This window comes from Homarus americanus, unplaced genomic scaffold, assembly GCF_018991925.1.
Source record: "Homarus americanus isolate GMGI-L3 unplaced genomic scaffold, GMGI_Hamer_2.0 scaffold23598, whole genome shotgun sequence".
Taxonomy (NCBI): Eukaryota; Metazoa; Arthropoda; class Malacostraca; order Decapoda; family Nephropidae; genus Homarus; species Homarus americanus.
The window spans coordinates 3,445,172-3,472,322 of record NW_024731054.1 but is presented as its reverse complement, the minus strand read 5'-3'; the positions used below and the strand labels follow the sequence as shown (position 1 = coordinate 3,472,322).

The following is a 27,151-nucleotide window of genomic DNA, read 5'->3' as shown; positions in this document are numbered from 1 at the left end:
ATAATTATTTTCTATGGTTTATGTACACGACTCTTTATTGCCACTAGTAGGTTTTCGGAGCATGGTAGTCTTTGAAGGATGACAAACACCAAATGCTAATGTCCTTTCATTTGTTGTCATGATGTGGTGGGTATTGAGGCATTGTAGTAGTACGTGAAGCCTGAATGTCGCCACTGAAGGTGGTAGCACTGATATCCACATGTCGCCTCACAGGAAAGGAGATTTTATCCCATAGTTCTGAGTTAGTCTGGTACAGTACATTTTTTCTTCAAATAGGCTCATGAAAAGTCAAAACGTCAATGACCATGCTGCAGCAGCTCGAGAGAAACTTATCACATGATATGACTCGAAGCCCAGGTATTAAAAGAAATTTTGGCAGACATTAAAATAGCAAGGGCATTGTATATTTGGTATACTCCCAGACAGGCCCCAATTTTATTTTTATGGCTAACTGGAGCACTGAAAAGAAGCTTTGTGTTTCCCCACTTTACCTGTCACCGCTAAGCTGTGTAGTAGTTTTCCCAACATATGCTGATCTTGAATAAAATCAGTGGCGAATGAAATGATTTTACTAGCCAGCTTGTTTTCCCACTCTGAAATGTTCATTGTTCAGCGGTGCATTATAAGAGTTAAAAGAAACTTTCAACAGCAATAATAATAAAATTTAAACATAGCCAGACAGACTGACTTCTTTCACTTGCCAATATGGCAAGTCTGATTACAACCAGAGACGTCTGGAGGGGGGTGGCAGAATTTATTTCAAGTCCCTTGAAGTTTAACTTACTATATATTGGCCATAGCATTTGGTTCTTAGGGCAGATGTCTCATTTCCATAAGATTGAGTTTTTATAGTTTATTGAAGAGGTGACCACTTGCTTAGACAGGTATCCCTCGCTTAACGAATGGGTTATGATCCAGGAACAATTAGTTAAGTGAATCTTTGTATCTCGTATAACAGAACAAATGGGAAAAATAGGGTTTGGTTCTTCAAGAAAACCCTTGTATCATATCGTAATATCAAAAACATAAAATTGGTTCACAAACCACAAAAAACCTACCTAACTAATGAAAGATAGTACCCATGTACTGTAATTTACTACCTATCACAATAAATCTTATCTATATAAAACAGAGAAGTATGTCTGTGTGTGTGTCTGCACGAGAATCTCGAAAACTACTTTACTGATCTGTAGTGATGATGGATGGTATTATATGTAGTGATGATGGATGTTGTTATATGTAGTGATGATGGTGGTGTTATATGTAGTGGTGATGGATGATGTAGTGGTGATTAGACAATAAAATTGTAACAGTTTAATGCTAAAAAATGTACTTTGTTGTGCCATTGTAGTGAAAAACATGGTAGAACTAACATACACCGTTAATGAACTATTGATGGAAGAAGTTGTTTTGGGGACAACAGTGAGACAATGTGGAGCCTACCGGAGGGTGGCGTCCTGCCGTGGCCTAGCAAATGAGCCGCCCGGAGGGTGGCGTTTCTGCTAGTACATTTATAAAATACTATGTAGATGAAAATATTTACAGTACAGCAGTTAAAAAAAAATAAAAGTATCTGATAGGTTGGGTCCGATGACATCCAAAATTATACGTACAACTCGTGATGTCTCGGGAGGGTTGTTATGCATGTCTTCACCCACCACCATTCAGTATCCAACATAGGGTGAGTTAACATATAGGAATAAAGCAAACAGTGAAGTGATTACTGTCACGTAGTATAAGGAGACAACAAGCATATCCCAAGACCTATTGTCCGTGGTCTCGTATTGTTTCACACAGAGTTTGCACAGATACTTTTTTAGTGATTGTACAGGGGGTATGATATTTTATTTTTATCATTAGAATATAAAGTAGTTACATCTACGTACAGTACAATATTATCTCCATTAGCCGGAATCCCTCGTAACCAGAACTCTCCAATAGCTGAATCCAAATACCTGTACAGTAAAGCCTTGAATAAGGACTGTAATATGCCCTCCAATATTGCAGTGTAAGGTGAATCATTAATTACCATTATAATAAAGCAATAATAATGAGGTGTTCCAAAGTCTGAGCTTTTCATATCTTTTGTGTGGCTTCTTTTTCCCCCAAAACTATAAATTAATGAAAAGTGCGAACTATATTCTTTAAATGTTTATGAATGCATCTTATACAATAAAAATCAATAATATGGTCACACAAGAGGAGATGGGATGCCATTGTTGTCAGTGTTTACACTCATAATGTCAGTTATCCACCTGAAACTGAAGAAAATAAGACCCTGGTTGTTGCTGTAGTAAAATTAATGTAAAAAATTATGTAGGTTTTAATTAATGTTATTTAATGTACCATTAATGGTAAAGAAAAAAATGACTGATAGCGGAATGCCAATGTATACGTGCTCACTCAAGGATTTTGCGTCATTTACCTTAAGAATATGTACATATTCTCAGAATTTTCCAGAAAATTCTGGGTTTGGGAACGATTTTCTGAGGGGCGCATATTTGGAAAATGCCGAGAGAGATTTCCTGGTACCCGGAAAGTTCTGGGGATGAGAGATTTTTTCCAGTTTTGAGAGATGAAAATCAGGCACATTTTTGGGAAATTCCATGAAAAATATTCCAGTACCCTGAAAATTCTAGGGCTGGGGGATTTCTTCCTGCTTTGAGAGATGGAATAATGCGTCATAATGGAAAATTCTGAGAAATTTCCAGTTCGAGGAAAAATTCCAGGGCTGGGGAATATTTTTCTGGGTTTGAGAGATGTTGTAATGCGCAATTTCTGGAATAACTTAGACATCAAAAACTGTACCTTAAGGTTTCTTTTACTCATATTTGTAACTAGTTGATATACTGTACAACCTTTTATGAGTGTACTTTTACTTCTACCCTCTTCACCACTGATTGGCTCGTTAGCCGCTTGGGCGATCGGTCATGTCTCTGAGCAGCTTTCCTTTTCATTTATCCTCTTCACCAAAAGATCGGCTCGCTAGCCGCCCGGGCGATCGGTCACGTCTCTGTCACGCGCTGTTGGCAAATAGTGGGCATGCACCGGCTCCTGAATGTACCTGAACCCGCTCCAGTGTTGGTCAAGTCTTGTCTTGAAAGAGCTCACACTCAGTGCCGTCACAACACTCATTATAATTAAACTCATACGAATGACCTCTTCCAACCTCTTCCTTATCCTCAAAGTGCTCCCTCATCCTGAAAATGACCCCCTGAATGTCATACTAACCATCTCCCTCATATAACCTCATATTAACATGCACCATCAACTGACATCCCTATAATAGTTGATACATTGTTTAAATGCACTGAGAGGAGGATGATGTCTTTTTCTCCAGGCCACTGCTGGGTTCTTGTGAGTACAGTATAATAATGAAGGCCAGTTGGAAATGTACAAAGCTACCTTACCTTTAGTCTAAAAAATCTTGGACTAGATACTGCCTATTTTTGTTTCATTGGGGTTATTCCACACACATGTGCATGCACAAACACACACACAACACAGAGGTAACATTTCTACAATTGTATTTACTTGTGTTTAACTTGATAGCCTTTTTGGCAACTTTTCTGTTCTCTTCCACTGTTATTTTCATTTGAATTGTCCACATGGTGGCTCTGTGGTTAAAATGATTTTATTTTCGTTGTTGATTAGGTGATTAAAGTTACACGTACTGTACCATCTTGGCATGTTTTTTTAGCACATTTTTGTTTAAATGTTTAGTGCCTTTGGTTATTGTATTATTTTTGAATTACAGTCGTACCCTGATTTACGCGGTCAATTGAACCCACGGGGTACCGCGGAAAGTGAAAACGGCGTAAAGTGATCAACAGAACATATGGGATTAATTTCAATAGAGACTGGCCCGACCCCCAAACTCCACTTTTTCCGACATAATACCTATGTTGTAGTAAAAATAACATCTTAATTTTATGATGGTATGCTCACACAATTAATATTTAAGAGAAATACAGTCACCACGTTAATGTCCATTCAAATAATGGACTCAAATCCCCCCCCCCCCTCTTCCCAGCTCACTAGCTCCTACCTCTCTCAGAAATGTTTGGGTGAAAACACTAGATTTTAACGTTTAGCAATAAATAATACCTCAGACTAAAGTTAGATAATATAATTGACATTTCTGGATTCCTTGCAGGTCAGGGAATATTTTGAATGTAAACTTCATATATTTTGCACAAAAGATAAAATATTTGCTTTGTGTAAACCAAATTATTACATTAGATCTAAAATTTGTATGTCTAATGCAAAATCCATGATGTTTATATTCAAAATGATCATCATATTGTAAGAATTCCAGCAATGTAAATTATATTCTGGCCGGGTAATTTGTATGAATTTTATGAGTAAAACAAAAAAAAATTATACTTCACCGTGGTGGAAAGTGAAAGTCAGGTTCTGGCAAGGTAATCGCAGAATGAGAAATCAGAAATAGCGGAAAGTGAAACCGTGTAAAGCGGGGTAATACTGTAATTTGAAGTATTGTGGTTCATTTAATTTCATCCCAAACTGAAAAGCATTAGTGCACCTAATATCAAAATACCGAAGCACAGTATCTAAGTTGATTCTTGTAACCGGTAGACAAATTTCCTTTTCACGTTATATTCACTTTTGAAGTAACAAAATTATTATTAGCCTATTTTTACAATTCGTTCTGACCATTAATGAAAAAAAATCATATACAGGTGACGGTGCCTCATCATCCCGAGGCAGTGGACCAGAAGATATGACAACCTCGCTGTAGACACTGGAATGAACCTGGCCACAATACTGTACTACCATCACTAAGTGGCATCAGCATAACCAGCCAACTGAAGTTAACCTGAGATTGTACACAAACTTCACCTGCTGCTGTTGCTGTAAGGTAAGTCTATTGTTATTTATAGCTAAACCCTTAATTGAACATACTGTATATCTGGCAACAGCAACTGTTACAGCATACTGTACTGTACTGTAAATGCAGGGACAGTTAACATAAGAACATAAGAATGGTGGAAACTGCAGCGGGCCTATTGGCCCATACTGGGCAGTCCCGTTTACACCCCACCCCTATTGCTCATATAAGCATCCAGCCTATGTTTGAAGCTATCCAGCGTATTCGAGTTAATGATGATATTTGGTAACTTGTTCCATTCATCCACTACTCTATTTCCAAACCAGTGTTTACCTATTTCGTGCCTAAATCTAAATTTGTCTAATTTAAAACCATTGTTACGAGTACGCTCCTGGTTGGATAGTTTTAGTACCTTTATAATGTTCCCTTGTTTAGCCCTGACTTCCATTTATACACCTCTATCAGGTCGCCCTCTCTCTGTCTCTCGAGGGAGTGCAAATTAAGATGCTTTAACCTGTCTCTATACTCAAGGTTCCTAATGCCCGGGATTAGTCTTGTCATTCTCCAATGAATTCTTTCCAAGGATTCTATATCCATTCTGTAATACTGTGACCATTACTGTACTACGTAATCCAGGTGTGGTCCACAAGCGCAAGATACAGTTTCAGGATGACTCGCTAGTCTTTTAACTAACACTCTTTGTATGAACCCAAGTACTTTATTAGCTTGTTACGAGCAAAAACACGTTGTTTACTTGGCTTAAGGTTCCTACTTATCATTACTCCTAAATCTTTGCAGTTGATCTCTCACTGTTCATCTGGTAACTGGTTTCCTATCTCCTATACTGAGTACTTTACATTTGTCCACGTTGAATTTCATCTGCCATTTTTCAGACCATTCGAAAAATTTGTTTAGATCTTCCTGTAGTTTTGTGAGTCCTCGTCAGATTTAATAACATTAAATAACACGTCATATTTTAGTGTCATCAATGTGAAAATGAATAAATTCATTAAAAGGGGGATGGAAGAGGAAAAATTAAGGATAGGTAGACGGTAAATTGTCTCTTTTTCTCCTTTGTTCTGATTAATGTGAGGCTGTATGAAAGGAAAGATGTGCACAACCAATGTGATGATGTATTTTTGTGAAACTTGTGTAGTTAGAGTATGCCATGTAGACTCCAGTGAGCTGATGGTGAAATGGATGTACAGTTGGTGACGTTTCCAACCATAATAATTAGCATTACCAGTCCACTCTCTCCATGAAGTGTGAAGAGTATCGACTTGTTAATGGGTGGCAGGTTATCTTTCCTTCTTTTATCCTCTGCACCACTGATCGGCTCGTTAGCCGCTTGATCTGTCATGTCTCTGTTAAGCACTGTTGGCATGCACTGGGCATGCACCGGCCTCCTGAATGACCCTGAACCCGCTCCAGTGTTAGGGCTTAAGTCTTGTCTTGAAGAGCTCACGGCTTCGGTGCCATGACAACACTTTTCTGTTATATTGTTCCAAGAGTTTACAACCCTCACTCCGAAAAAAGTTTGCCCTCACAGTTTCTGGACTGCAACTTCTTCAATCTTGAGCTGTGACCTCCTTGTCAGGTGAGCGATCACCAGCTCAAGTAAGGATACTCGACTAGTGGTGCCTTGGAATTCTTATACCTCAATTAGGTCACCTTGCCCGTCTGTATTATAAGCTAGGCAAGTTCAGGCGCTCCAATTTCTCAGGGTAGCTGGGGTGCCAAAATACAGGCACTTTCCAGTCTGGTGGCCCTCAGCGAACATTTTCAACCAACTGACTGTCCCCTAGCATATCACGTGGACCAGACAGGGTGGGACAGTACTCCAGATGGGGGAAGCACTTCACTCTTGAAAAATCGTTACGAGGACAGACGTTTAGATATCTGAACGACTCTCTTATAAGACCCAATAACTTATTTGCCTGGTTACCTTCTTCTCACAATGGCAAAACTGACTCATTGTCTGCCACCTAGGTCTTTACCATTTCAGTCTCCATCGTGCAGTTTCTTCTGTCCGTTGGGACATATGATACATGCCTCCTTACGTTGGTATGCCCCAGGTGCATCCTCTTACACTTCGTGACATTGAATCTCAGCAGCCATTTCTTCGACCATTCTTTGGAGCCCACAAGAGGTCCTTCTGCAGCTCACTTCACAAAATCCGCTTGGTTCTTAATTTCCCTAAATAACTTGGCGTCTTCAGCAAACATTTGTATGAAGGAGTGTACAACATCAAGCATGTCATTGTGAAACAAACAAACAGCGGACCAATACACTACCCTGTGGCATTTTACTTATGACGAGTGGGATGATGATTTCGTGCCATTAATCACCACACTGCTTGCAGTCATGTAGAAAGAATCTTCTATCCACTATGACATTTTCCCAAATTCATGCCTTCGGATTTGATTTTCCAGCCTTTCATGGGTGTACACTGTCAAAAGCCTTGGCAAAATCTGGTAAACATTGTCGTCCTTACCACCCCGTTCCAGAATATGGGTCCATATATCAATACTTTGAACAATTGTGATGGCAAGAACGCCCCGGCATAAAAACCGTGTTGGCAATCCTTTACAAGGTTGTTTCGTAGTATATATTCCGTGCGGCATCTCTGATAATACTCTCAAGTACTTTACATATTATGCTGATGATGTCACCGGTCTATTGTTGTTCGTGGAGTGACGATTCGCCCTTCTTGAAGATAGGACTCACATAAGCCACTTTCCATTCACTGGGGACCTTTTGTCCATCCAGGCATTTACAAAACGGGATCTTCAGGGGCTCGGCAAGCTCATTGCACAACTCTCTTGGCACTCTAGGATGTGCCATGTCAGAACCGGGACTCTTATGGATGCTAGCCTGTGGACAGCTTATTCTGTATCCTCTTCTGCGACACAATGTGGGTCAGTGCTGTATCCGAACTGTCTGTCCTCAAACACAGGAAGGTTAATTGCATCCTCTCTTGCTTGAACACCGAGAAAATAAGCTGTTCAATGCCTCCGCATCTGGTCAGAATCTGCGTAACTACCATCTTCAAACCTCAGGTCTGATAATCCTACTCGCGTTTTTAATTTCGACTTTGCATAGCGGTAAAAACGCCTTTGGGTTTTAACCAGCCTCGCTTGCAACCAACCTCTAGAACTCCTTTTTCAGCCTTCTACACTCCTATCTTTGCGGTTTCTGGCTCTTGCATACATCCTCCTGTCCTGCTCATCGTTTGACCCAACCCATCTTGAATTTCTGGGTTTCTTCTTAACTGTCAACCGCCACGTGGTTTCATGTGTAGGATCCTTGTATTCCTAGAAGGCACTGGGTTTAGTCTTGGGTGTATATTTATTGATCGATTAAACTTAAGCTTCAAGTAGCCAAATGTTCAGCAGCAAAGTGTCTGCGTTCATGTGCCTTAATGAATCAGGCTAGTTGATACCTCTCATCTATTCCCTCATCCCGTTGTAATTTCCCTTGTAATATTTGTACCTTGGCCTGGCCTTATCCTGAACTAGGTAATAGTTAGTTAAATCTGAATGACAACACTATGTGGTGACTGGTACCTATAAGGGCGGGGAACACGCTGCCACCATTATAAGTGCGGGGATTCTCTACCACCATTAAAGGCGGGGATTTTCTTCCTCCCTTATATTCTTATTTCATACTTCTTTCTTTGTCTTAGTTCCTTCAGCACCTCAGATCTTTGGTAGCATGGCGAGGGTTAGGCACATGGGTACTGCAATTCTGGTATCAAGGTCATTGGACAAATAAAAGGTGGATACTGGGAGAAAAGTCTTCCACGGTCACTGATGACACTATGAACTATCACTGTGTACACTATCTCCCTGTGATGGGGGTTGAAGGGGGGTTAGAGGATGGGGAAGTTTAAGGAGTTACTTGTGCAGTTATAACTCTGTATGTATCAAGCAAGGATAAAATTAAATACATAGGGCAAGCCACAACTTATGCATTATAAGGTCTTACATCACATTAGGGTGGTATTCCTAGCCTGTGCCGCGGGTCTGAGCAATATGAAGATAATGTACGGTATTTTTTTCTTATACAACTCCCCTAATCTAGGAATGATAGGAGAACGGGCCGAAGTCTCATTATGGTGACTTTCATGACGGGGTGACTTTCATGACGGGGTGACTTTCATGACCCAATATAATGGATGTATTTGATTCTATTTACATTGGCATAAAATTTCCAATATTATGCAATTTGTAATAAATTTTACCAAAGACGTTGGCAAACTAGGTTTTATTATATAACCTTAATGTATGAATGACAATGATAAGTCAGTCGGCAGCAGTTCCACCTGTTGCAAACTTGTCCTGTTTGGTAATAGTTTTAATATTGTTATGCTATTTATTCATCGAGTGGTTTACACTTGCTCTCATTTACAGGTTGATCAGTAGTCATAGCCTCGCACAGGTCCCTCTCGTATTATGGTTGTGTGCAGGTTAACTCTTGACAAGGTGCCATACAGAAGCAATTTATTATTATTCGATATATAACCCACAAGGGCAACTACATAATCGTATATTAATTTTTGTTTTTAAAGTAACTGTTTGGAGACCTCTTCGTCTTACTAAATCATGCTAGTAATTGTAGGGGGCAGCCGTCACTACTCATAAGAACCTCACCATCCTCTCTCCTGGGCTGTGGGAGTTGGGAAATTTGTATTCATTAACATTCTGTAATTATGACATTCATGAATGTATAAAACTTTTCATTTAGAAGATACAACGAGTGATATAAACATGGCAGCTAAAGTGTAATGTTTGTGACAATGGTTATTCAATCTTTTATCATATTTGCTTTCAGCTCAAAGCAACATATTATTTTTGAGCAACGTTGATGCCTTATATGCGTCTTTGTTTCCATATTGTGCTCTCGTAAATTATTTGATGTAGTGTGTAGGGTTTCCTTCTCGGGATCCCGGGCGTAAGTGGTATGTTTTTTTTTTCCCGGGAATTTGGTTCAAATCCTGGATTTTTGTTATTCCTTATCTCTGATTTGCACCATGTAAAATACAAAAACGCATGAGAGAGTGCTAGAGCGAGTCTGACGAGTGACGCTTACCGTTCCTGTACACCTCTGGCCTTCACCACGTCTTGCTTGGGTACTGGCCTTAGTCGTGTTTCTCAGTGCAGAGGTGTGTTGACTGTCGAGTAATCTGTCTGTATTTGTTGCCAAAATGCAAGGCATGATATAATGGTGCATCTTGGCTTTCATGATACGGACTACGGACATGTGACTGATATGATAAATTTTTACACCAGTATGCAAGTTAATAAAGAGAACTTTGCTTCAGTGTAATATAATTTATCAAATCAATTGCCTATTAAATAATCTACAGATACTACACTAATGAAGTATGTAGGGTTAGCATATAGCATTAGTTAGTACAAATATCACCTGATGCGGGTAATCCCGGGAAATATCCTGGTTTGTCCCAGAATCCCGGGATGTTAAGAAACCCCCAAAACAGGAAACCCTAGTAGTTTGGGAGTTTATCACATCATACACCAAACTAGCACGTGAACCGTAATTGGTGAATAAGTTACGTGTTTTATAGAAGATGAACTAGGATTGGTGAATAAGTTGTATTTTATAAAAGAAAGACCGTGATTGGTAAATAAGTTACGTGTTTTCTAGAAGAAAGACCGTGATTGGTGAATAAGTTACGTGTTTTAAAGATCATGATTGGTGAATAAGTTACATGTTTTATAGAAGAAAGACCATGATTGGTGAATAAGTTGTGTGTTTTATAGAAGAAAGACCATGATTGGTGAATAAGTTGCGTGTTTTATAGAAGAAAGACCATGATTGGTGAATATTTTGCACACACAACATTAAACACGAGTGTGAACGATACAATACTTAGGTGCAACGTGGAAAGCCCTCCTGGTGTCGTGTGGTGATTGTGCAAGGGTTTTATAAGGTCCCACACAATCTGGCTTGTTGATAGACTGATAGCTGACAAGGTAATGAAAAGATAATTAAGAGGTACTATTATTGTCGCTGTGGTTCGGGGAGATTTGTTAGTATAACTGACAGGAACCCACACCAAGTCCCTCATGTTCCCTGTTGACACCAAGAGCCTTCTCCACCTTGAGCGCTGACATCAAGATCCTCCTCCACCCTGAGTGCTGACATCAAGATCCTCCTCCACCCTGAGTGCTGACATCAAGATCCTCCTCCACCCTGAGTGCTGACACCAAGATCCTCCTCCACCTGAGTGCTGACACCAAGATCCTCCTCCACCCTGAGTGCTGACATCAAGATCTCCTCCACCCTGAGTGCTGACAAGATCACCCTCCACCTGAGTGCTGACGCAAAATCCTCCTCCCCCCTGAGTGCTGACATCAAGATCCTCCTCCACCCTGAGTGTGTTTGGTCTGACATCAAGATCCTCCTCCACCTGAGTGCTGACATCAAGATCCTCCTCCACCCTGGTGCTGACATCAGATCTCTCACCCCTGAGTGCTGACATCAAGATCCTCCTCCACCCTGAGTGCTGACATCAGATCCTCCTCCACCCTGAGTGCTGACATCAAGATCCTCCTCCACCCTGAGTGCTGACATCAAGATCCTCCTCCACCCCTGAGTGCTGACATCAAGATCCTCCTCCACCCAGTGCTGGCTTCAAGATCCTCCTCCACCTGAGTGCTGACATCAAGATCCTCCTCCACCCTGAGTGCTGACATCAAGATCTCCTCCACCCTGAGTGCTGACATCAAGATCCTCCTCACCCTGATGCTGACATCAGATCCTCCTCACCCTGAGTGCTGACATCAAGATCTCCTCCACCTGAGTGCTGACATCAAGATCCTCCTCCACCGAGTGCTGACACCAAGATCCTCCTCCACCCTGAGTGCTGACACCAAGATCCTCCTCCACCGAGTGCTGACACCAAGATCCTCCTCCACCCCTAGTGCTGACACCAAGATCCTCCTCCACCTGAGTGCGCACCGAATCCTCCTCCACCCTGAGTGCTGACACAAGATCCTCCTCCACCTGAGTGCTGAGCCAAGATCCTCCTCCACCCTGAGTGCTGACACCAAGATCCTCCTCCACCCTGGTGCTGACATCAAGATCCTCCTCCACCAGGGTGATTATTTTTTGTGTTAAGTCAACCTGTAAGATTCAGTTCTGCATCTTCACTCGTGTCTTCATCGTAGGAAATTTTGTCAATTTACACCAGGGATTTTTATCTAAATCTGTTCTTAGATTTTTTTATATACATAATACGTCTATCGTTAAATATCTGTAACCTCAGGTCTATTCCTTTTGTTAGACGTCTGTAAAAATCTGCGTTTGTTGAAATCTGTGCTCTTCAAATCTGTAATTTAATCTGAATTTGTTAGATTTTATCGTTATAATTGGGTATAATTTTCCTCGTTGTCTTAAGTAATTACAGTATAATTAATATTCCAGCACTGGGAATCTCTGAGAGGAATTCAGTACCGTACTTAGAGACAAACTAATGAGACGAAGCCAGGACGAGTCATAATGAGATAGTGAACTTGTGATGAAAAGGAATGACAGAAATGGCAATAAAGTGAATGCAAGTGATACGGTTAATGTAAAGGACACAATTAATGCAAGGGATAAAGTTAGCACATCAACACACAGTAACAGTGAACGTATTAATCTGTACAACTCAAAGACGTAACTTTTTGTGAAGCAAACTTTTCAATTTCAACCAAGTAAGCATTGAAATTGTTGACGTGAAGAAATTAGCAATCAATTCTATCAAGACAGAACTAGAGAATGAAATTGTTTACTTGTGTGAAAATCGACAATTAATTTAACAAGAGAAAAACGAGAAAATTAACAAAATAGAAAAAATCAACGTAACATGGAATTAATAAAAAAATATATATATATATATATACCAATAACTAATCAGGGATAAAGAACATGAAGTGAATGAAAAAAATAGAATAAACTTAGCAAAATATGAAAAAAAAACATTGAGTAGATTAGGAAAGAAATGATGGAAAGTCCAGTTTCAAGATGCAGTTAAGATTGTCAACTCCAAACTGAAAATAGTAAAGAAAACACCGGAATTTAAGTCCAAAATCAAGATAAATTGGCTAAAATAGAGAAAACCGTCAAGTCCAAAGCTAAGATAAATTAGGTAAAACGCAAAGGAAAACCTCAAGTCCAAAACAGTAATACGAATCAAAATAGCCATCATAACATCCGGATTCGTCAGGAGGTAAAACAAACCTCACGACCTCCAGGATGTTGTCGGTGGTGGAGACGAAGGCGGTGGCGCTGGTGGTGATGTTCGTGCTAACGTTGGTAGTATCCCTTCTGCCTCTTTACATCCGCAAGCTACTCCTCAGTAAGATTCATCAAGGAAAGAGCCAGGTAAGTTTTTCGTGAGAAGTAAACCCCTTGAGTACGATGCCAACCCTTCGAGTACACTGAATTAGCCCACTGAGTAAGATATCTTAACCCCTTGAGTACGATGCTAACTTCTAAGTACAGCTACTATACAGTTAATTAGCCCATTGAGTAAGATACCTTATTGTCACTTGGGTATTTGGTTGCAGATTCTAAAAGGTTCGTATGTGTTATAATCCTCGTAACAGAAGATGCAAGAGGTAGAACTTCCAGTATCTTTATTAACTTAAACCCCTAGAACATCATTAAATTAAACATTCTACCTTAAAACACCCCCAAATCATTAAAGTACACATTTCTACCATAAAATCTCCTAAAATTACACATTCTACCTTAAAACACACACATTCTACCTGAACTAGATTTGTTTACTTATGGTAGCACTTGTTACAAGATGATTTTGCGTACATAATTATCCAAGAAATATTGTGCTTTACGTGTGACCCTTAAGAGGTGGAAAGTGAACGCCCTGTATTGTGTTGTAATTGTTTCTGCGCAATTTCTATGCAGTTTTTGCATACTTTTTTGGTTTTAATTTAGCTTAATCTTCGGGGACGAAAGGGTTAAACAATCGTCCTCAAAGGGTTAAAATAGTCATGAAAGGGTTAAACTGTCGTCCTCAAAGGGTTAAACTGTCGTCCTCAAAGGGTTAAACTGTCGTCCTCAAAGGGCTTAATTATCGTCCTCAATTGGTTAAACTATCGTCCTCAAAGGGTTAAGTCGATCAGTCTGGTACAATCTTATATTTTTACATAAAAGAAGTTCCCATTGTGAGAACCCTTGAGGACGTGAATCCTGTCATCGAATATGATGTCAAATGAGATTTTCATGATTTACGTCAATAAACTCATCTGAGCAAAAGCAATCCAATTTGGTATTTATTATCTTTGTTATAAAATATTTGGCTAGCCTTACTGGAGGTTTTTCCCAAGTGTGATTGTGTATTATGCAGTCAAGTTTAGCATAGATCTGTGCTGTTAACGTAGTAACTGTTAGTTAAACGGGTGTCATAGACCTTATTTACCAATTTTATATCAATAACCATATTTATCAGTTCCTGGTGTTTGTGTCAGGAGCTGCAAGATCATGTAAGGACGACATACCATATATCACAAAATGTTTACAACTTGCAGTTAATCCTGGCGGGATGTTTGTGCTTTGGGGCCGGCGTCCTCTCCATCGTGTTCGTACATCTTCTGCCAGAGACGAGGGAGACTTACGAGGCTGCCATGAATGACGGGTTAATGACTCGCACATCCTTCCCCGTGGCGGAGGTCATCTTGTGCGCCGGGTTCTTTCTTGTCTATCTGTTGGAGGAAATTGTCCACACCTGGATTGATCACCGACAACAGCACAAGGTAGAGGAAGTAAAGGAAATGGAAGTGATTCACACCGATGCCAAAACTTTTGAGGAGGCAAAGAAAGAAGCTCAGCACAAGAGGATTTCTGAGAGCATGAGCAGCAGGCTGTCTGAAAGCCGTCAGTCCACTAGCAGCCACACTGCTGTCCGAAGTGTGGCGGTAACGAATGAGGCCTTTGAAGACGACGGCCCCCTTAATAAGGGCTTAGAAATGGAAGCCCCGAGGCACAGTGTCCATAATATACTTACCAGCATCAAGCTGCGCCTATCGACAGCAGCACGTCAGTAACGGGGGCCATAGTGGTGGTTGTGGCACTGTCCTTTCATGGCATCATGGAAGGCCTGGCAGTTGGTCTTGAGGACAGCGTTACTGGCGTCTGGATCCTCTTCGGTGCTCTTAGCGCTCACAAGCTTGTGATTGGCTTTAGTATGGCTATGGAGCTTCTGGAAGTTGGGGTGTCCCTCAAACCTTTCCTAATCTCCATGATCATCTTCTCCTTGGCCTCTCCTATTGGATGCCTCATAGGGAGCCTTGTGTTGTCTGCCTCGCCTCAAGAATCTGCTGTCGGCATTTTGCTCTCAATGTCCTGCAATCGATTGCTGGAGGCACGATCTTGTATGTCACCTTCTGTGAGGTTCTGGAGAGGGAACGAACCAAGACCACTGGTGGCTGGGTACGGCTCTTTCCCTAGTGCTGGGATTCAGCGTCATGGTGGCGCTGCAGATTTTAGAGGAGGAGGAAACCAACCCTACCACTCCTGGCACCACGGACCTGCCCCTGACCGCTATAACGTGGTAGTCGTTGTAGATATCACTGGAAACATTTGGACTTTGATCCTTGGCTCGTGAAGCTGAATGACAAGTGAAGCCATGATTTTGAGGGGTCATGAGACCACTTTCAGCACAAATTATTATGAGGCTTCACAGTACTACTCAACCACAGTTAACATTTGATTTAAAGCAACAAACATTGGCAACAGCAAAGTGAACCCACAACTCCTGCCTCTGTTATACAGTAGTGAGTAAAGTAGAGTGAACACTTGAATTATGGCTTTGGCTTATCCATCCTTACGCAGTGAACCTTTGAGCTGAAGATTCACAATACTGGAGGTAGGACTGACGTTTCACAGCTGTGCTCATAATACTTTGAACCAATATCTAAAACATTGTATTAAGTAGCGAATACAGTATAGCTTTGGCTGTATGTTAGGACCAACATTCTCGTAGTAGTAATAGTGCCTTCAAATAGAGAATCCTGGACATCCTTTTATGTGTGAATATGAAAGGTCAGCAGAAGAGACCACGATCAGGTACTTGACAGTGATAACTCTTGCTGATTCGCATGTATTGATCTATCAACCTCTGCGCTCTACGAGTATATTTTTTAATAATGTAGACACTGGTCACGAACTCAATCTCAGGTCACATACTATAGTAGTCTAGTTCACTGTGTTATTATTATTAGTCATTATTATTATTAACAATGTGTAATTCGACTATTTTCTTTATTCACTCTTCACATCTTAACAAAAGTATAATGTAGGTCTGTATATATTTTACGTGTATGGGTAGGATAATATAATCAATAATACAACATTTCTTACTAACCTAATATAAAATGCCTCGAAATGTAGTATGGGTTCTAATGTTTATTGAATGTTACAGTGCAATTTTGTGTAGTTGGCATTAATGTTTATAGGAGGAGGAATGTTATTGGGATAATGTGTATGAATGTTTAGAGATGGATGTTTATCAGGATAGTAATAAGGGAAAATAAGAAATATAACGCCAAAATAACGTTAATCTAAATAACACCAAAATAAGTCCTCTAAAATTAACACCAAGATAACACCATCCCCTAAAACATAACACACCACCTCATATACATGGCACTAACCGGTCAGTCACCTTGATACCACGATGATAACACCTTGATAACACAGTAGAGAGAACAAGAGGGTGTTATGTCGTGTTCTTGACTCCTTGAACAATGTGACCCTGACTCCTTCCCGAAGATAACAATGGGTGATTAATGTGTTTATTTAATGGGGAAGAACTTTTTACTAGGGACCTTGAGGAGATAACACACCCACACACCCACACACACACCCTCACACCCACCCACCCTCTTTTCATATATGGGATGTATTTGTTTTATCTGATATTTCTGAACCAAAGTTACATTAAATAATAATTCCTGATGTTACCTGGCTGATGTTAAGTGCTATTACATACTTGATTGGCATAAACAATGTTAATTATCTAATATGAACTGATAACACACTACTGCTGTTGCTTTACTGTCACTTGGAATCAATTATGATCATCATCCAGCTATGATATAATATGAATTATTAGGGTTGTCACCTTCGTTGGTGAGTTTTGAGGTGACTCGAGAGGCCGATACAGGATTGGCAGAGCTGTCCACAGATGTTGCACATGGAGGGCTACATCTAGTGGGGGGCAGTGGCAGCATCTTAACAGCGCTGGGGCTTGTCATCCTCGATATGTAGTTGGGCTAATTCGAAAGTATTGACACCTTCTTGTGTGGTGCTCCTCCAAGTGTTACGATGTAGAATGGTCATCTCCCTGGTGAGGGGGTCGATTTAACACTTTCAGGTTTGTCTTAAGATTATCCTCGTACCTTTTCCATTGTCCGCCAGTGTTACATTTACCATTCGTTAGGTCACTGTGAATTAGCTGATTTAGCAGTCTACTGTCGTCCATACGGGCAACATGGCCAGAATACTGGGATTTGTTGTCTCGTCATCCCAGCAAACTCGGAGGATGGAATGTAAACTACGTTGGCGAAAGCTTTCAAGTGCCTTGAGGTGCCTCCTGTATGTGACCCATGTCTCGCTGCCATATAGCAGGGTGGGGGAGGACCACTGCTTGATATACGTACAACTTTTAGAGACAATTTCAGCTCCCTACAGCTGAAGTCACGGGTACAGAATCTATGCACTGATGAAGGCATGACGTGAGTAATTCAGTGGAGCGTCGGTTGACTCTTCTAGGCATTTCAGTTAGCGTATGTAGAATGGATTGGCGAATGGCAAAGCCAACTCCATAAATGCGGTTTCTCTCCCCAGCAGGCTTATCCTTCCAGAAGAAGATATAGCCGGTCCCTGTTCTGCGAGTCGACCCTCGTCTGGGAGCTGGGACGCCAGTTCTTCATTCAGGATGCTCATTTGTGCCAGTATCCAGAAGGGTCCTGAAATTCCATGCAGCGACCATAAGAAGTTGTATAGTTTGTTTTGCTGTGATCTGTGACTGTTTTTGACTACATTAGGATGACCTTACTGGGTGCAGTTGCCCAGTCAGGTTGGTTTTTACGGCAGGCTATGTTTAAGGCACCTTTTCTAGCCCCCTCCCCGTGTGGGGTGAGCAGAGTAGCTCCTGGAAAGGGCTGCTCAGTCTCACAGACAGGACCGGATTGCACTGCTGCTTAGATCACCGTGCCATAAACGACCATCTTATCTATGCCGTACATGTGTAGAGTTGTGACTAGAGACTCCCAGCAGTCATCTCTGCCTGGTCTCGTCGCTACTCGTCTATCGAGTTATGATGTTGAAAAGTATGAGGAGCTGGACGATAGCTGCACGCGAGTTGATTTATGTTGAGGCAGGAGCGCAGGCTGCAACTAAACATCTTGGCTCTCCCTTTTCCTGATGCAGTGATGCAAGTAGCTACAAAAACTGGGGAGAGTGAGAGTTGCAGTGGACTGCCCAATAGCCCAGTTTGTTGGGTTTCACATGAGTAGACTGTCCATCATGCATTGCCTTCATCCGCCAGTGTAGTCGTTGGGTTCCCATGGTGGTCACCTCTTCTGCCTATACCGTCGTTGAGGTCTTACTGGAGCTCTGGAAGCTTGTCTGCTTGATGCGGGGCTCCACCACAGAATTTTCATTCGGAGTTTACTCCTGTAGCCTTATACCGACCAAGGTAAATCTGTAGGGCAGGGGTTGGTAGGCGCCAGGGCGTGCCCACATGCCAGTGGGCCTATGCGCTGTTCCTCCCGGGCCCACTGCTGCTCCGAGATTCCCTGCTGGTCTAGCCTGGGCCCACGAGGCACCGTTACCATGTATTGCCACAGGAGGCACAGCAGGAGTCTTGATGGTGAAGAGGCTGTGTACTGGCAGGGGAAGCCTTGTGCTAGGCGAGAGGAAGCAAGCAGTGCTTGCATCTTAGCACTAATATAATGTTGCCACAGTAGATGCATTACACCACTGTGTACACACACACACACACACACATACATACATACATACATACATGATCATATTATCCTCTCTAAGCCAGAATTATGATGGCCAATATAGTGTAGATGTTAAATAATAAAACAGTGAATTCTTGAATGCGTTTATTAAGTTGAGCACATCCACATTACTGAAAATACACAAATTAAATAAGACGAATAAATTACTTTGGGTTAAAACATGTGTGAAAGATAACAAAGATAACTCCTATTACATCACACTACTATTTCATAAACTTGGACACACACACACACTCAAGTTATCATTACACAAGAATATTGTCGATATAAATTTAGTGGGAATTTCCTGCTCGGTGTAGTAATCACATTATTAAGCCGTGTTGGGTCTGAAGAAAATTTAGTCATAAAAGACACCGCAGTACAAGACTTGATAAGGAAGGCATGGCGGTAAAATGAACTAATTCCAATATACGGTTATTTTACCCCCCACACCCCCCTGCCAACGGAAGAGGCTGATAAAACTCTTAAGCGCCAGGATTTACATATATTCTGATTTCACCAATGGATGTTTTTACACTAATTGGGGATGTTTTTTTTATTCATTCTTCACGTAAATAATGATGAGTATTTATTCACCTTGGTCTAGTATTGAGCAAGTTAGTCCTGGGGGTTTTATTGGCACTAATTACTGTAGAGTCACTGAATGATCTCTAGTTACATTGTCTTTCAGATAAAATAGTTATGGTGATTTAAGATACTTTAGTCCTTCCCGTCATCAACTGGAGTTATAGGGTGACAGGTCGTCCTTGAGTGAGGTGGAGGGTGTGAGTGATATAGCTGTCTTTTCAAGTCTTTGGGTGTTGACGGCTGAGGAGGACATATTAGTGGCCCGATGTTAGTATAATAGTGGTAAAAATGGTACTACATTATCCAGCCAACATATAGAGAGGGAGATGTGTATAGATAGAGAGGTGGAGAGATAATTATATATATATATAGAGGTGGAGAGATAGGGGGAGATAACCGGGAGATCAACAGTACACCACTATCTCAATCGTCCTCTCATCTCAGCCCTATAAGGTCGTGTGTTTGTTTGTTTGTTTGTTTGTTTGTTTGTTTACGAGTGTGTGAGTGTGTGTAGGTGTTTACGAGTGTGTGTGTGTGGGTCCTTGCGGGCAGTATAGACAATCCTCTCGAGTAGGAGGGCGAGGGAGGCGGCGCAGTACCCCAGCAGGAGGATGTAGAAGGATCCCTGTAGGTGGTTCAGGCTCAGCACCAACATCCTCTTCACCCCTTGACCTGAAGACTGGAAAACAGACACAGTGGATGATGTTCTTTTCTCGTCACCTCGCTACAGTAATCATTATCTTGTTAAATGTGTCTACCTCACTCCTTAGCTCTCTTGTGCAATCGTGTCTCTTAAGTCATCTCTAACTTGATTTTTCCTTAGCGTTTAATTTTATATCCAATGACAGTGAAGTCTTTGAGATTGAGTTATATTGATCATCTATTCCATAAACATTTACATTATAATTCAATGGCCTTAAACCCTATCAATACACCTGTAATGATGCTCATTGATTTTGATTTGATTTTGATTTGTTTGTCTTCAAATTAGTGGTTGCCGGACATGAATCAAAGTAGTATTGAACATAAAGTTATTGGGCATATACACAGTTGATGAATTCTATTGATTTAGGTTTCTTTCGGAGGTGTAAACAGGAAGTGAATCTGTAATAGTCGCATCACAATCAAACTTAGTGACCCGCATCACTTTTGGTCTCGGTCAAGGGGGTCAACTATGTTACTGTGGGCTTTAGTGTTGTATCGTGAATTAACGACACTGGTGAGGGCCGAAATATGACCGTTTGAGTGGACTGCACCTTAGGAAGTTTAAGTAATATACGTATAGCCTTCCCCAGTACTACATGTATTGTGCCCCAGCGTATAGTAGAACCTTCGAGTACCTCGGACTGTGTAGGGAGGAAGCTCATCTCAGTAACGACGCCTTCAGCAGTACCAGAGTCCTTCATCTTCTTGTCTCTCATCTCTGCCCTTGTCTCACTCATGGCCGCCTCGAAGAGTTCATTTAACCAATAGTTGACGAGTCCAGACTCCACCAGGTGGTCGTGGATCCTATCCATGGGCTCCAGGAACGGCAGCCCCTTCCTGCAGTAGCCACATAACGTTAAAAGAAATGTTAAGAATGTCAAATCAACAATGCATGGCTCTTCAATATGCAATGGCAGATTTATGGAAGTTACCCCAGTGTCAGAATTTACTCAAAAGGCGTCTGGCGGTCCCTTGTACTATCAGTGAAGCGATTATGGTAGAAACCCCTGATGAAAGTTCTGCCCTGCTATCTCCAGTGACTCCATTTTATTTTCTCCATCACGATTATCTCACTGAAGTTGTATAATCACGTTACGAGAAATCTTGATTCTCTCTTTCTAACTTCTGTAATTAATCTCTCAGCCTGATAATCGAAATCACACAGATGAATCGAGCATCACTCACTACATACAGCAAACAACCCAAGATGCTGATATCACTCACCTGACACCCCAACCGGTGGAGCCAGGGATAAACTCTTGACGGCTGACGTGGATGGGGGTGTAGCCGAAATCGTCAGTATAACGAGAAGCGATGATGGTCTTGATGTAGTATTTCCAGGTGAAGAAGGCGTGGCGTCCCTCCAACACTCGCGTCATTTGTTCCTCCATGTTCAGGATCTGTGAAGGGGCAGGTTATGAGGAGCTAATGGAGTAATGGGGAGTTAATAGGGGTAATAAAGCAGTGTTAATGGTGTAATGCGATGGTGTTAATGGGGCTGATAAGGCGATGTTAATAGGTGTAACTATGGTAATGAGGAACTAATGGAGGTGTTAATGGTCTTAATATCTTGATGACAGATCCTCTCAAGCTCCTAATGGGATAAAATGGGTGTTAATGGATGCTAATGGGAAGATATTTAGTGTTATAGTAAATATTTTTCCCATATAAACGTGATAAGAACTTATTAACGAGTTATTCAAACTTTTCTATTAATGAACAGGTTAATGAGAGGTAAATTAGATACGTGTAATTAAGGTACCAATTTAATGATACTGAACAAATATTTGAATCCCAAGTAATCTGAATGTAAGCTAATAACTGAAATACATGACACTCGTTCAACAACACACAGATCGGGGACGACTCACCTGAAGTTTGGTGAACACTTTTCACCTTCGGGTTGGTGTTGAGTTTAAACCAATCCCAACCTAGGCCAAATCCAGGTTCGATACCCCAGGTGGAGCCATCAAGACCAACAAGTTGGTCCAGGTGATCTATAGGTGGGGAGGTGGTGGGCACAGACAGGTGGGCGATGAGGGAAGAGCGGTACAAGGATGTAATCAACATACACCCTACCCACCACCAGCCCACCACCATCTGCAATACCCATCAGGACAAATAGGTTAGCATCCCCAGCATAACAAACCCACCTTATTTAGATGTTAATACTAAACATAAGTGGGGGGGCAGCGCTCGCCTCCTGTTCTAAGAGTCGCTGATTCGATACTGGGGTACCCTCAGTCCGCCCAGCTGTGAATGGGTGCCTAATTTCATAGTCGGGTATGTGGAGTGCCGTATGGCCCAGATCTGTCCTCTCCTGATGGTTTAGTATACAGTGTGCTGCTTCCGTACTGCTTCAAGAGTTGTGTTTGTTTCTAATGCTGGGTACAATACTGGTCTTACGATTGACGATACTCACCACCACTACAGTCCTACACCACCATCACTACCTACACCAGGAAGACGTATTTTAAATCACAGTCGTAAATAAAGCTGCCTAAGATTATTTCAAACTTTGTACAGTATGTATTATAGGCCAAACAATACAAAGGCATCAACTGAAGCTGCCTTAAAACTGTGTGACATGAACGACTCTCTTTTAACTACAGTATATGATTAACTCCGTTTTACTTGTGCAACTATTCAATAAACGTGTATAGCAACTTTCTTTACACGTGATGAAAGAATTGTGCGAGTTTATTAAAATGCATAGTGTTAACCTAGGTGGATGAGAACGGAATTGTATTAATCTTTACAACTTTCCGTGATGTACGACAACTTTTCATCCGTACAGCTTCATCTCAGAATTTTGCAAATCGTTTATGTTTACCTGTCCAGTAAGGTTCGTGGGCATGTTGGTGAGCGGTACCGCCATTATGACGCCCCACGCCTTCATGAGAGCGTTAGCCACACTTAATCCACGCCCGCCAGAGAAGCCAGCCCATGCTCTCTGGACGGCCCACAACACCACGCCCGCGATCAAAGTGGTCACCAACACTGCCACCCATAACTCAACTATACTCAAGAGATGATGGGAGATAAGAGATCATTAGAGAAATAGAGAAAAAGAAACCATGACAGAAGGAAAATTATATAAATAATTATTAAAACATAACACGAACGTAATTTGAGTTGTTTTGTGAATTTTGGTGTTTTCGGCTTTTCCAAAAAATCGGTATGCTATATATCAAAAGTTTAACAGTATTCGGTGATTCAATATGCTAAAAATGAGACAAAAATCAATGTCTTGTTTTAATTATCGGCAAAAGTGCGGATTAACTAAAGAGATGAAATTCACTATACAATCTCCCCATAGCGTTAAGCAGACGACGATACCCACAGCCAACCATACTTCTTAGCTAACTTGGGATACACTGTTTAGATAAAGTTAGGTGAAGTTTGACCAACTTAGAGTAGTGTAAATTAGTGTGACATCGAATTATAAGAGTTTGTTTACGTTTGTTTATATTCATTAAGTCAAGTGTGTTTTGTAGGACAGGAAGCATACGATAGCAAAAGGTCTATATCCCTTACTCATGCTCCAGAAATGGTTAGCTATTTCCAATTTACATTCATGAGTTAATGAAGCAGTTTCAATTCACCACCCTAACGATACCTGGTGACGGTTAGGTTAGATAAAATCAACCGGGATGCCTATTGTCACGAGATCACATAAACCTTTATTGAATTAAAACACTTGACATTTTAATATTTTTCTCACGTGGATATTCTTTAAATGCTACACCTATGGGCCTACAGATAATCCCTGATGATAGTGTGTACGAGTGTGGTGTTTAGTGAAGGTCGTAGAGGCTCGCATAATATACTCTTTAGTGTGTTATGTGACCAACAACAACCTATAATCAGATAAGCTCATTACAAGCCAGGATACCTATGACCTTGTTCCTGATCTTATCTGACCTTCTGAAGTCTCTAGTACTGTGTGGGAGGGGGGTCTTGACTTGGTTAACTGGCCTTGTCTGACTTCCTTTTTCACTTTATGCTTTTATTGTGACCTTATTGAGAAGTATCGATTTTACTTAAGTTTTTATCATTACTAACAAGAGCCTATGAAGGGTCTAATGTGAGTCAGGTAACTGTGAAATGTCTAACAAGAGCCATATATACCTGTGAAGGGCCTAACAAGAGCCAGGTGCTGAGGCTGAGGTCTGGGCTTGTGGGTGATCATGATGAAGGGCTCAGAGGTATAGATCCTAGTGAAGTCAATCACCTGCTTCCTGGCCAGGGACCAAAACAGCATCATAGACACGTCGGCCCTCTCCTCTGCCAGCGTCCCCACCATCCCCGTCCAATTACCGTCCACCTGCGTCCCCCACTGGTCGTCCACCGCCATCCGCATCTCGTACCTACCGGAGTATTGTGACCCAGACGATCTACATGATGCTTAAGTGAGATTGAAGATGTCATTGGCGTTTAACATAAAGTATTAAAAACTTTTAAGTCGTCTTTCGAAAAGTTCAAGACATCTAACAAGAAGGTGAAGACATCTTACGTGAAGTTGAGTATCTTGGCGACGGTGTCCAACATACGCACGTCGAGGCTGTCGCTGGGGGTGACGGTGGTGCCCGGGGCGTCACTGTCTCTCTCGAACTCCATGAAGGGGAACAAGGTCTTGGCCACCACCCTAACCTGGTGACCCATCATGTCCTCGAACTCTTCTGAAACGACCGCCAAACTAACTCGTTTGTCTGTAGAAATGAACCAGCAGATCTTCATGGTATTGAGTGGTGTTCGTAATCTGGAGGTTTATGTCCGTAATATTGACTCGGGTGTCCGTGATTCAGATGTCCGTAATATTGATTCATATGTCTGTAATATTCTAAACTCTTGAGTACAACGACTTGACTCCTTCAGTGTGACGTCTTAAAGTCATCGTACTCAAGAGGATTAAGTTATCAAACTCAAGGGGGTTAAGCTATCGTACTCAAGGGGGTTAAGTCATTGTACTCAAGGGGGTCAAGTCATCACACTCAAGGGGTTAAGGCCATCTCACCTGGGAAGGGATCGTGGCCAGAGCCGAGGTCATAGCCAGTGGTCCATGGCCCTAGTGGTCGCACCCCTGGCCTACCCTCAGAGCAATAGAGACACCTCGAGTACGCCCACACCCCGCCCACACACACCCCTGTGGGAGAGGGAAGGTGAACACGGTGATAAATATAAATAGATGAGGAAGATGAATAAGAAGTGAATGAAGGAGGAGATGGGGGTGAGGGAGAAGTGAATAATGAACTAAGGGGTAATGAACGACAGGTAAGAATGTGTAGTCTCTCTTTCTCTGTTCGTCAATTTATCCGTCTATCTCTACCATTACTTCTATTTTAGGTCTCCTTATATATTCATCCATTTTTCTGTATCCCCACTCACCCATCCATTCTGTTGTCCATTCATCTATCTGTCTATCCATCCATCTGTATCTGTCTATTCATCTACGTATTTATTCTTTCATCTATCTAATCTGTCCTTCCATCCGTCTATCTGTCCTTCCATTCATCTACCAATCTGTCTATCCGTTCATCTATCTATCTATCTGTCCGTTTTATCAATCCATCTATTACCCAACTATCCAGCTCGCCTCACCTGGCCTACCACAAGTTGCTCCTGAGGATGGGGTGGCGGGCGTGGTACCTAGGTAGAGGGCGTGTACTGTGTTGTGAAGGCTGGCGTGGTGAAGGACCTCCCGCGCCTGTGTCTTGTCTCCAACGCCCAACACGCGGGTCCTCGGCCACAGGTACAGGTGGAATGTGTCTAGAAAATTCCTGTAGGTGGAAGAGATGTAGAGAGAATATTTTACAGCATCGTGGGAAAACTCTTAGTATCGTGGGAAATCTTACAGCATAGTGGGAAAACTTTTAGTATCGTGGGAAATCTTAGAGCAACGTGGGGAAAACTCTCAGCATCGTGGGAAATAGTTAAACCACCATAAGATCTTACATGAAAACATTAGTATACGAGGCAGAGGTTAGGTCCAGCAACAGTGCCCTACACGTGAGCTTAGTGTCGCCCTCCGCCAGGTGTCGTATCATCGTGGTGTCGTCGGCTACAGGTCGTCTTACATCATGGTGAGCAGCCGCGGGAGGAGTGAGGAAGGACCCAACATCAACTACCATGGTTGCCTGAAGACTTGAACCCAGCCATCTGTGAAGGGCAGGTCCTGGTTAGTTCAATAGTGACACCAGTGTTTTTCTTATTTGTTTATAGTAATATTCGTATTGAAGGTCTTGATGTTATGGTTGTTTATGATGGAGCGTCCCCACCACACACCTGCCTCATTAGTAGTGTCTCACCTGATGATGTCAGAAGGCGGGGAGAGAGTACGTTGGCGGTGATCACTACAAGGTGGCAACCTGGGAGGTACTTATTCACCACCTGTGACACCATTTGGCCTAATTCTTCCTCCTTGGTGTCCATCATTCACCATCTGGTTCACTCCTTTCTCCAGCTGGTCAGTCTCGTCGTAACTGACCCCCTTGACGACACCCACAAGTAGTGTTGGCACCACCAGCACCACCCAACGCCACATTATTCAGATGAGAACACTGTACAGGTCCTGGAGATGGGGAGAATACATAGAACAACTAGCAAATAACAAGTGAGATTTGCAACAATGTGGTTTGCATTTTTATTGTGGTGGACGATTAATATTACAACGATGATACATACACTTTCTCCGTGTCGTGTGAGAGGTGTTGGTCCTGGGGTGTCTCTCGTACAACTACCTCTCCTTCGTCTGACTGGAATATTTATATCCTCCCATCGTGATCATTGCCATTTAGTGCTGGCAGGTAGGACGCTGTCATGGTCAATTCACCATTGAGGTTATACATATTATTCATACCGACACTTGGTATAAAATTTATCGTTATCATATTTCATTTTGTTAGTTTTGTAGAATAGACACATCGTCTTAATTGGTCCAGGTTTATCCTCGAGAAGTCAG

The 27,151-nt window shown here is 41.8% G+C and overlaps 3 protein-coding genes and 1 pseudogene across 3 annotated transcripts; 1 reads left to right on the top strand and 3 right to left on the bottom strand.

Moving 5' to 3' along the window:
* The first annotated feature begins 11,886 nt into the window (after window positions 1-11,886).
* Window positions 11,887-15,684, top strand: LOC121867521 (annotated as a pseudogene).
* Window positions 15,685-18,987: 3,303 nt separating this feature from the next.
* On the bottom strand, window positions 18,988-22,295 carry LOC121867453. Its single transcript, XM_042367362.1, has 4 exons — window positions 22,062-22,295; window positions 21,415-21,590; window positions 20,826-21,027; window positions 18,988-20,164 (listed from the first exon to the last, which is right to left on the bottom strand). The coding sequence occupies exons 2-4, from the start codon at window positions 21,579-21,581 to the stop codon at window positions 19,976-19,978; spliced, it is 558 nt and encodes a 185-aa protein (XP_042223296.1). The 5' UTR covers window positions 21,582-21,590; window positions 22,062-22,295; the 3' UTR covers window positions 18,988-19,975.
* On the bottom strand, window positions 21,716-24,930 carry LOC121867431 (glutamate receptor ionotropic, delta-2-like). The gene is made up of 4 exons (XM_042367342.1): window positions 24,707-24,930; window positions 24,322-24,560; window positions 23,024-23,208; window positions 21,716-21,784 (listed from the first exon to the last, which is right to left on the bottom strand). Exons 1-4 carry the CDS (start codon window positions 24,928-24,930, stop codon window positions 21,716-21,718), a joined length of 717 nt encoding a protein of 238 aa, XP_042223276.1.
* Window positions 24,931-25,004: 74 nt separating this feature from the next.
* On the bottom strand, window positions 25,005-26,755 carry LOC121867452. Its single transcript, XM_042367361.1, has 4 exons — window positions 26,499-26,755; window positions 26,146-26,349; window positions 25,792-25,970; window positions 25,005-25,336 (listed from the first exon to the last, which is right to left on the bottom strand). The coding sequence occupies exons 2-4, from the start codon at window positions 26,319-26,321 to the stop codon at window positions 25,185-25,187; spliced, it is 507 nt and encodes a 168-aa protein (XP_042223295.1). The 5' UTR covers window positions 26,322-26,349; window positions 26,499-26,755; the 3' UTR covers window positions 25,005-25,184.
* Window positions 26,756-27,151: the final 396 nt, after the last annotated feature.

Excerpts from the sequence above, each read along its gene's own strand:
- LOC121867453 (XM_042367362.1), bottom strand. The coding sequence starts at position 21,581 with ATGGAGGAACAAATGACGCGAGTGTTGGAGGGACGCCACGCCTTCTTC. Across the intron at positions 21,028-21,414 it reads TCCACCGGTTGGGGTGTCAG|GAAGGGGCTGCCGTTCCTGG; the intron begins GTGAGTGATATC and ends TGGCTACTGCAG. Across the intron at positions 20,165-20,825 it reads TCCTCCCTACACAGTCCGAG|TCTTCAGGTCAAGGGGTGAA; the intron begins GTACTCGAAGGT and ends TCTGTTTTCCAG.
- LOC121867431 (XM_042367342.1), bottom strand. The coding sequence starts at position 24,930 with ATGAAGATCTGCTGGTTCATTTCTACAGACAAACGAGTTAGTTTGGCG. Across the intron at positions 24,561-24,706 it reads GCCAAGATACTCAACTTCAC|GTACGAGATGCGGATGGCGG; the intron begins GTAAGATGTCTT and ends ATACTCCGGTAG. Across the intron at positions 21,785-23,023 it reads CCACGAACCTTACTGGACAG|GAGCTTGAGAGGATCTGTCA; the intron begins GTAAACATAAAC and ends TTATCCCATTAG.
- LOC121867452 (XM_042367361.1), bottom strand. The coding sequence starts at position 26,321 with ATGGTAGTTGATGTTGGGTCCTTCCTCACTCCTCCCGCGGCTGCTCAC. Across the intron at positions 25,971-26,145 it reads TCGTATACTAATGTTTTCAT|GAATTTTCTAGACACATTCC; the intron begins GTAAGATCTTAT and ends TTCCACCTACAG. Across the intron at positions 25,337-25,791 it reads AGCAACTTGTGGTAGGCCAG|GGGTGTGTGTGGGCGGGGTG; the intron begins GTGAGGCGAGCT and ends CCTCTCCCACAG.